Source organism: Mauremys reevesii, linkage group 9 (assembly GCF_016161935.1).
Source record: "Mauremys reevesii isolate NIE-2019 linkage group 9, ASM1616193v1, whole genome shotgun sequence".
NCBI lineage: Eukaryota > Metazoa > Chordata > Testudines > Geoemydidae > Mauremys > Mauremys reevesii.
The window spans coordinates 5,344,397-5,355,309 of NC_052631.1; the positions used below are offsets into that span (position 1 = coordinate 5,344,397).

A 10,913-nucleotide genomic window follows, 5' to 3' on the forward strand; every position below is an offset into this window, starting at 1 on the left:
TTTCAATGAGTTACTTGAAGTATGTAATTTATAAAAGGGTGCTGTCAGGCTGGTTCAGCCCTGCGGACCGAACCTGGACACCTGGCTTCCTAGCTGGTGCATTATCATCAGTAATAAAGATTCTGACAGCAAGAGGCCACATTGAGTCACATCTGTGCCCTCCCATTGCGACCAGTAGGGTTTCAGAGGGGTAACTGAGGCCAGAATCCGGCCCTGCAGCTGGAACTTAGTCAACACTGCTTTTGATGATGTAGGAGTCAGCACAGAATCTGACTCGCTGACCCAGGGCTAAGCTGGATAATGCAGAGCTAGAAGGAGCAAAAACTTATTTTTGTCAATGAAGTCAGCATAGTGACTCAGAACACACTCATGGAGCTGTGCTGCTGAGTAAAGGAGGATTTTTTTAAAACCGTTACAGTTTCAAAGTAGAAATTTTAAACTAGGTTAAATCAGAGGCATACATTTCCTTTAAGCAGCAAATGTGCTGCAGGTGCCATCATACTCAATAAGGGGAATCTCGCAAGTACATGGCTGCCCAAACACTGTTCTCTGCCTGGGGAAGTCAATTGATCTGTCTTGACACATTTCAAAGATAAGTTTGTGGGTACTGGGATCATTTGTGGGCACTGTTGCCAGACAACACCATGTTCGCTGTCTCTTTGTCTCAACTTTAAAGGTGACCCTGCAAATCAATTATTTAACAGTGTGTTTTGAACTCTGTCACGTAGGAAACCAAACTGCAAACACAGGAAGTTTTTGTGGGTCATGCTGCGTGCTCCTCACACCGGTGTGGCACTTCCGTGAAAGGGGCGTGGAAAACCAGACTTCTGTCATGTTATCTATAGCAACAGGGAGCGGCAAAAAAAGTCAAAGAAAGCCTATTCTCCTCAGCTCAGGAAACAGGCTCATGCAGGACCAGTCACAGAGGGCAGAGGAGGCCCGCTGGGAAATTATGCCACAGAGCTGCTGGCACTGTACCTCTGATACTCAAATTGGTAGTGACGCTGGAAGCATCATGTGCTCTGGACTTTATCTGCAAACACAGCACACACACCTGCTGCTCAACACTTCATTTCCAAAAGCCCTTTTCCCATATTAAGGAGGGCAGCAGCACAGCTGGTGTCTCCAGAAATTATAGACTAAATGCTTTGTTTTTCCTTTGCAAGTAGTTCAATTGTTTCAGGGTGACTTTGGGGCTGGTACAAGATGCCAGCCTGACAGCTCTGGGGCCTGACGTTCTCCCCATACCTCAGAAGAGACACCATCATAGGACAAACCTTCTGCACCACCCCCATAAGCCTTAACCACGAGTTGCAAGAATCACCTAGGAAAGAGAGGGGAATCCTGTCCCCATGGCCAATTCAGTCCTTGATTTTCCCTTGAGGCACCCCACAAGGGGATAACACAACCGGTGCAAGCTGTGGTTTTGATTACATGAACAACTGTGTAGTAGACCCCAACTCGCACCAGGATCCCCAGACTGAGATGCCACCTCACAGGACTTTCTGGAACGTATTGCATGGCATTATTGAAATATTTGTTCTAACAAACAACTAAACAACCCCATCAACAGACCAGCACAGCATTAACCTAGTTAGATTATAAACTCTTTAGGGCTGGGACCATCTCTGTTATATTTTGTACAGCGCCCAGCACAATGGGCCTTTCAGGAGCCACCACAATCATGATCTGCAACCCTATACAACAACAAACAAGGACTGAGAAGAACAAAGTAGCTAGGAAAGCGATTGCAGTTTCAAGCCTCCAACAGGATCTTAGGAACATGGGAGGGGAAAAAATGCAGAAAGCCCTTTGGCTGTTTTCTTTTTAAATCACCAACATGACAGTGAGGCGAGAGAAGAGGGAGTGTACAGAGCACATGTTCTTAGCCTCTTTGTTTACAAATAAAACCCAGAAGGACAATTCTTGCTGGAAGTGGCTGTCAAGCGGTCCAAGTAACCTTCCCCCTGCCATGAAATTTCTGGAAGTAAGCAGCCAGCCAAAGGCAGAGAGACTGGCTTTCCATGCTATTCTCGCAATATTAGCTGTCTCCTTGCCCCCCGCCAGCTTCCCCTTTAGGATTCTCTCTCTGGGCCTTATTACTCCTCCTGCCCCTTCTTTGTGACACAGAAATTTAACAGAACATCTGCACATTTAACTCTCAACACTACACCATTTATCAATGGTTACTCCATGGTTTCCAGTGACATGGCTGGATCATTTAGAACATCAGCTCCATACCTCAAGGCGCTGTGAGTACCATTTCACCGGCTGGCTAAAGGAGTGCATCATCCTTCATCCCGCTCTTTGTCTGACATTGCCATTGAAGTCTTTGCTCTCTTCTCTCCTCAGGGACGAAGGGAGCAAAAAGCAGGCACAAGATCACCCTCGTCTGCTGGCCTCAACCTAATAGGTCTATGACCCTAGGGCAGGACGCTAAACCTGGCAAAACCTTCTCCCCTCTGCCTGCAATATCAATCACGTACCATATTCAACAACTACATCAAATGCAACGACAGGTATTTAGAAGCGGAGACTTGAAATCATTGGCAAAGCGTGGGATGATGCTGCCCAAGGCACATGCCAGAATCCTTCCTAGCACATACCATTGCCTGTACATTCACAGTTACGCAAACAATGGAGCGAGCCACCACAGTGCTAGCTCCAGAGGAGACAATGCCCTCTTCTTTCAATGGGGACTGACGTGAACTCTGGGGTGTCCACCATGGCATTATTTGTAGTTCATCCCCAGTCACATGCACCTGCTTTCAAGGGCTCGTAACAGTCCCAAGGAGAATCACAATGCTGCACTGTGATGCATCCCTTTATCTATATATTTCTAACATAGCATTTGGGGATTGCTAGATCCCCCGTTTTTCCACAGCATGGGAATTTGCCACTTCAGGATCTGAGCTTTCATTAGAAGCAAGAAATGTTGTTTCTGTCCCTCCTGGGCAGGGAGAAAACTCAGAAAAACATGCATCAAATGCAATCAATTCAGGGTATCTTCCAGAATCTCCTGGAAGTGTGAAACAATAGCTCAGAGATGTGGGACTAGCCCCATTCATCTCAATGGGTTAACTCCCAAACCTAGATTACAGTTTACATGGCAACAGTTAATTTTTTCCACTGCTGATAACATTAGCAGAGACATCCAGCTAATGGATTTATCAGAAACTACCTCCAAACACTTGCCCCAGATGCCAACAGCCACAACTGTCCCCTACATATCCACTAACTCATCTGTCAATCTCTATTACCCAGTTCTGCATTGCCAATACAAAACTCAATGGTACCATGGGGACTGGGTTGACCAAATGGAATTTATTATCAAAGGAAATAATGCAGAAGGCTTTGTGTATCTGACTGATTAGATTAATCATTGTCATTTATTACATTAAAAGCCTACATTAATTTAACTTAACTACCAGTGTATGGCACCACAGCGCTGCAGAATCAAGGTCCAACTTGTAGCTGAACACTGGAGGCCTTGCTCCCATAAGTATTTAGGTTAAGAATTCATTTTAAACAGCTAAAATAGGCACCATTTCCAAGCAACACAACCAGGTACCAGGGACAGAATGAGATGTAATCCAAAAACAAGACTCTGACCAGAGACTGGAAATAAGGGTCGTCATTAGGATGGTTTATCATCTGAGGACAGCTCGTAAAAAAATGAGACTTGGCAGCTGCTGTCTTTGGAATCTAGGGAGCATCAGGTATTCAACTCACATGTGCAGCCAGCTCTATCCAGACTTCTTTAGCCCTGACTGCTCCTGACACAGCTAGAGCATTTACACAGGGTGGGGCAAAGAGAGTGTGTGACACAAGCCAGGTGGGGGTCAGGGCAGGCTCAGAGCTGAACCAGACATTATGCCTGCCCTTACACACACACCTCCTATGTTGCCACATGCCATGCCCCAGCTACAGCCGCAAACACACACAACTGTCCCTCCTCCGCGACTGACCCTTGCTATGTACCAATACCAGTAACACACCCAACCTGCGGCCCCAGCTGTGAACCTGCTACCCAATGCCCTCCCATCCTGCTGCCCCCCACTTCGTTGCCCCCTGCTACCCCATCGCCACCCCCCACCGTGCCCCAGCTACCCCATCGCCCCCACCCCACTGCCCCCGCTACCCCATCGCCACCCCCGCTCCCCACCATCACCGCCCCCCACTCCCCATCGCCACCCCGTCGTGCCCCAACTACCCCATCGCCCCTACTCCGCTGCCCCCGCCACCCCATCGCCCCTCACCCCGCTGCCTCCTGCTACCCCATCGCCACCCCATCACCGCCCCACCTACCCCATCGTCCCCCCGCTACCTACCCCACTACCCCCATCATTGCCGCCCCGAGGTGAGAGCCGGCTCCGCTGCCCCCATCCCTGCTGCTGCCCCCGTCACCGCCCGCAGCGCGCACCCACCTGCTCGGCTCCGGCGCCCCGCAGCGCCCGATCTCCATGCCGGCCGGGGCACGCGCGGCCCGCCTGTCTCAGCGCGGGCGGCCCCTGCCTGCCGCCTCCACCCCCCGCGCCGGGCCGGGCCCAGCCCCCTGCGAGCCGCACCCGCCCGCCGGCTGGGACTGCAGCTCCCAGCAGGCACCGCGCCAGGGAGACTACAGCTCCCAGCAGGCACTTCACAAGACCCCTCCCCCCTCCAAGCCGGCCTCCCTCCCCTCGCACGAGGCGCTTCGGAACGTGCCTCACACCGATAAAACTACAGCTCCCATCATGCACTGCGGCTTGAGTCCGGGCTGAGAACGCGGGGCAGGGACTCCGGGACTGCAAAATTGAGTTGTGCGTGAGGGGGGGTTAGCTGGGCACGGCGGGAGGATGTTTGCACCGGGATCTGCGCATTCCGAATATTTGCCCTTAGTTATTTAATTGTCCAAGGGAGATACTTGCACAGGGATTTTCAGTTTTGCCAGGAGGATTATTGCACAGGATTTTTATTTCAAATACAAAAACTCTACTTACGATGTATTCAGAGCAGTCGGCAGTCACTCATTCAAATGCCGGTGCTACAGTACATTTCTCTCCAATTTTAATTGCTACATGAGTAAATGCTTGCAGCTAAAACATAATCCGCTCCCCCAAATCTTCCCATGTTTCAGCAACACTAATCATCATCAGACCAGTGAAGAAAGAAACCATCTGACACTGATTCTCAAGACCCTAGCCTAGGCCAAAACCTAAACAATATACAATTCATTAGATGTAAAAGCTCAAAAACTACAAACTAGATTGCTACAGATCCCCGAATAAAATTTTCACACTAGCAGGTTGTTGTATCATAGTGAAATGTGCAAGGCTCAGATATCTGCCTACCAAATATAGTGATCATAAACTAGGGGTGAAAACAGACAAAGTACAATGCAGCCCAGAGCAGAATGACTGTACAACAACTGTAGCAACAGAGAGAGAGAGAGAAATGTAAAGACATTTTCTGCTCCACTGCCCAAAGTACAGGTTTCAGAGTAGCAGACGTGTTAGTCTGTATCTGCAAAAAGAACAGGAGTACTTGTGGCACCTTAGAGACTAACACATTTATTTGAGCATAAGCTTTCGTGGGCTACAGCCCACTTAATCAGAGGCAACCGATGCAACCCAAGAAATATACAAAATATAAATATAAAAAATAAAGATAAAGATAAAAAATCTTCTAAAAAGTGAAGCGGGGAACTGTGCATCACTCTGGGGGAAAGGAAAAATATATCACGGCCAGCAGATTGGGAATAGTTAATGACAAATGATTATAGGGGCTAAACTCCAAATATGGCTGTGAAGTTGCTTGATGTGCTATAGCTCCCTTTCAGGGAGCCAAGATTTCTGTATTTTTATTTGTTCAGTAACTCTTGTTTATGTGCTTTTATTATGTTTGATTTATTTGTATTCTGTTAGCACCCAGGACACGCTAGCCACTGTCAATGCACATAGGAAGACTCGGTCCTGGACCTGAAGCGTTTATATTCTAAGAGTTATTGTGTTACTTGTCATATAATACAATACTTCAAATGATTTGAGACGCTACAGGACTCTAGATGCTATTGTAATACAAGTAATAACACTCCCCAGAAGGCACTCAATAAAGACACTAGAACTCTCACAATGCCATAGGGATTACTGCTACCAGCAAACTATAGCTTCCACCACATATTGTGGGACAAGAAAAATGTTACACAGGCCTATTCTACTCTCATCCCGTCTGTAAAATTTGCAGGGTGCATATCACACAGGCAGTACCAGAGCATAAGTATATTTACTAAAAAAATAACAGGAGTACTTGTGGCACCTTAAAGACTAACAAATTATTTTAGCATGAGCTTTCGTGAGCTACAGCTCACTTCTTCGGATGCATAGAATGGAACACACAGACAGGAGATATTTATACGTACAGAGAACATGAAAAGGTGGAAGTATGCATAACAACAGGAAAAGTCTAATCAATTGAGATGAGCTATCATCAGCAGGAGGAAAAAAAACTTTTTGAAGTGATAATTAAGATGGCCCATAGAAGGTGTGAGGAGAACTTAAATTATCACTTAAAACATCTTAATTATCACTTCAAAAAGTTTTTTTCCTCCTGCTGATGATAGCTCATCTCAATTGATTAGACTTTTCCTGTTGTTATGCATACTTCCACCTTTTCATGTTCTCTGTACGTATAAATATCTCCTGTCTGTGTGTTCCATTCTATGCATCCGAAGAAGTGAGCTGTAGCTCACGAAAGCTCATGCTAAAATAATTTGTTAGTCTTTAAGGTGCCACAAGTACTCCTGTTCTTTTTGCGGATACAGACTAACACGTCTGCTACTCTGAAACCTGTCAGTATATTTACTGATTGTCACAGTAAAAATATGATGGAAAATTAAAAATAATTTAAACTGTTCCTGTGAGCAAGGGTTATATGAACATGCCCAGTGAAACTGACTATAAATGCATGAAACAGACAAGTCTGGTTTCATTGTTTAAACTGAGAGAAATGCAAAACAGTGTAACATAATTCTTGGGCCCAAGCCTGGAACCTAGTCCCACTGAAGTCAATGAGACTGCTCATGTCAATAATATCTGTAGGATCAGGCTCTTTTGGGAGTATCTTTCCATACAAACTATAGACACTTTGTAAATAATAAAATTTTGTCTTGTCTATATTAAATAATAAAAGCAATAGAAAATATCAACTACAAAATACAGAGGTAAAGGAAAAGAGAACTGTTTTATCATGAGATGGGGAGTTTGCTAGGGAGGGAGATCCAGGAAAGACTACTCCAGATTATAAAAACTAGAATAAATATTATCATTTGTCCTTTGGAAGAAGCTACCAAGAGAAGTGGTGTATTCTCCATCCCCTGATGTCTTTAAATCAAGACTGAATGCCTTTCTGGAATATACGCTTCATGCTTGAATCAAGTACAAGTTATTGGGCTCAGTACAGGGGTGAAATTCTCTGGCTTGTGTTACAAAAGAGGCCAGACTAGATGATCTAATGCTTCTGAACTTAAATAGTATGAGTTATGAAAAATGCTTTCAAATTTTTTGAGTGAGTTAATTGCATGGCAATTTCAACTCTTCTTATTGAGAATTTCACCCTGGTGTTTAAACATCAATTTATAAGCAAGACACCTTTCAACATAACACTATAGGGTAGATTAGATTCAGAGATATTTAGGAAAGATCTGTTTCAGAGCCTCTGAAATCAGTGAAAGCCTCTCATTGACTTCAATGCGCTCTGGATCAGATCTTAAAAACCCAATACAGGTCTCAATTAAGTGGGAGCTGAACTCGGTCCTACATTTTCATTCAGAGGCTTTTTTAATCAACAGGGTGAAATGTATCCCAACTGAAGTCAATGTGAGTTTTGCCATTGACTCAATGGGACCAGGATTTCATATGAGGAATTTTGACTGAGTAAGGACTTCAGGATTGAGCCATTTTTTTTATTTATTTTGACAGTATCTTCATCCCCATAATAAACTAAAAAGTAGCTGCTGTGTTAGTCTGTATCCGCAAAAAGAACAGGAGTACTTGTGGCATCTTAGAGACTAACAAATTTATTTGAGCATAAGCTTTCTCAATGGCATTGCCAGAATCTATGCTAAGGATGGTTTGGGGGTGTGAGATACCATAGAAATACAGTCTGGGATAGAGCTAAACCTGTTATAAGGTTAAGGATTTGTTCTACATAATTATAGCAGCAGCACTATGCAGTTCCTCTTAGCTGTCACTTAGCTAGCCATTTGCACACTCATGAAATCTAGATATAAATCCAAGACCTGATGTTTGCTTCAACCCCTCAATGACCCCTAAAAGACTTTGTCCATTTGGGGGCACTAAGAGTTTGGAGTTAATATTCCTTCAGATCAGAACCTTTGTTCAATTTTCTTTTGTATATGTCCAGCTGTAGACAGCTGGCCTCCTGGTTTGGATAATAAGACTCATCAATAACTGTTGTGCAGTCTGTCTGTGTTTTGTGATTTCCATCTGCCATCTGGACAGACAGCTTCTGCCACCTTTGATGCTAAATTATTTGTCACGGGTTTAACAAAGCATTTGTATCTTAGTGTTGATGAATGCTACTACCAGCCAGTGCCCCATTCCAGCACCATAGCAACACAGAAATCAGATCTACAATTTTACATAAAGGATATTACATTTGATAATATTAACATTAGTACTTGGCTTGGTAATTCTATAGCACTATCCATTTTGAGAATATAAATGAACTTTACAAATATGAATGAATTAAGCCTCCCTACTCCCACTCATCATCAACCACTTGAAGAAGGTATTTAAAACACCAAATCTGTGGCCCCCAAGACTTCACATCTATCACTATGTTGAGCACATGAAACTTCACAGTAACCATAGAGACTGAACTCAGATCCTCAAGGAACACGGGCACCATCACCCCACCAGAGCTAAAGGAGAATCTCTATTAGTCATTAGCTATACGGAGCCTATCACACACAACTGAGCAATTCCATCCACTAGAAGGAAGTGGTGTAAATACACACTAGCCAATTCACAACAATATTATTAAATGGATTAAAAACTGGCTAACTGATAGATCTAAAATGTAACTGTAAATGGGGAATTTTCATTGAGCGGTGTGTTTCCAGTGGGGTCCTGCAGGGGTTGGTTCTTTGCCCTATGCTATTTAACATTTTTATCAATTAATTGGAAAAAAACCCATAAAATTATTACCAATAAAGTTTGCAGATGACACTAAAATGGCGGGAGTGGTAAATAATTAAGAGGACTGGTCACTGATTCAGAGCGATCTATATAGCTTGGTAAACTGGAAGGAAGCAAACAATATGTATACATATGGGAATAAAGAATGTAGGCCATACTTATAGACTAGGAGACTCTATCCTGGGAAGCAATGACTCTGAAAAAGATTTAGAGGTGGTTATGGATAATCAGCTGAACATATGTGCTATCAGGGTGATAAGTTTGCCTTGATGGCCTGTTTTGCTTAGCAATAACACAGCAAGGCCTACTGAAGAAAAAATATAGTAGCTGAAACAGTCAGGCGCTTGCCTGGTTGCTGACTGTATGACCTTGCTAGATAAGACAGTGCTTGCAGAGTCTGGGAAAAATGCTTGCAGACACTTTTTAAAGTAACATGTATTCTTTTTTGTACTAAGCATGAAGTTATCAAGAAGTAACAGTTGTTCTTTGTTTTGTATGCTGGGAACAAATGCTGGGAAGGTACAGTGATGACGCAACGTAAATGATGACGCGATGGAATAGCTAATAAAAAGCAGTTTGAATTTGTGAAGGGGGGGCTGGTTCTGTATGGAGTGAGATGGGCAGTTCTCTGTTGTGTGGCATGCTACAATAAAGAACTTGATAGTTTGATTCTTGCTGGTCGTTGCCTGTCTCTTTGCAGTCGGACAACGAAACCTGAGCCGTCTAGGATAAGAGAGATCCCCGACAAGGGTGATACTGTGGGCTGCAAGAGCTAATGCAATCTTGGGATGCATAAACAGAGGAATCTCAAGTGGGAGTAGAGAGGTTATTTTACCTCTATATTTGGCAATGGTGTGACAACTGCTGGAATCCTGTGTTCAGTATTGGTACCTTCAATACAAGCAGGATGTTAATAAATTGGAGAGGGTTCAGAGAAGAGCTAAGAAAATGATTAAAGGATTAGAAAACATGCCATATAGTGATAGACTGAAAAAGCTCAATCTATTTATCTTAGCAAAGATAAGGTTAAGGGGTGACGATTACAATCTATAACCATATACATGGGGAACAAATATTTAAAAATGGGCTCATCAGTCTAGCAGGGAAAGGTATAATGTGATCCAATGGCTGGAAGTTGAAGCTGGAGCATAGAATCCACATACCTTGAATCCCAGAGTCCTGTAACCTAACCACTAGATAAATACCTATTTTCATGATGAGAATTAATATTTAATTAATTATTCATTAGTTTAGCAAGATTAATAAACCTTGATAGAGAGCAATGGGGATACATATTTGCATGCACACAGAGATAGGTATATATAGTAGTGCACTGGGTTATTTACATGAGAGTATTTAGCTGTGTATTAGGGTACTTAATTGGCCACACAAGGATATTTGCACAGGAGTATTTAGTTGGGGGCAGACTGGGGCAAGGGCACGTGATATTTGGGCAGTTTAATCACATGTGGGAGTAGTTGCACTGAAGCAAGGAGCTCTTTAGTTGCATGCAAAGGCGTGTGCATGGATTGGCGGTATTTAATCATTCACTGACTGGGGCATTTGCACAGGGTCTTTAGTGGTATACAAAGGTGTTTGCACATGGACGTTTTGCACAAGGTGTTTTAGGACTATAACAGTGTTTAAAAGGGGACTGGATAAATTCATGGTGGCTAAGTCCATAAATGGCTATTAGCCAGGATGGGTAAGAATGGT

General features: G+C 43.8%; 1 protein-coding gene across 4 annotated transcripts in view; it reads right to left on the reverse strand.

Annotated features, from left to right (window-relative positions):
- RUBCN (rubicon autophagy regulator) overlaps positions 1-4,595 on the reverse strand; it is a 52,537-nt gene extending 47,942 nt beyond the window's left edge. The window contains exon 1 of one of the 4 annotated variants that reach the window (XM_039487603.1): positions 4,428-4,595. In XM_039487603.1, coding sequence (XP_039343537.1) covers positions 4,428-4,465 — 38 coding nt within the window. In that variant the 5' untranslated portion in view covers positions 4,466-4,595. Of the gene's footprint in view, positions 1-3,732; positions 3,966-4,427 lie in introns of those variants that run through there. The other 3 variants (XM_039487602.1, XM_039487604.1, XM_039487605.1) reach the window with 3 other exon arrangements.
- Positions 4,596-10,913: the final 6,318 nt, after the last annotated feature.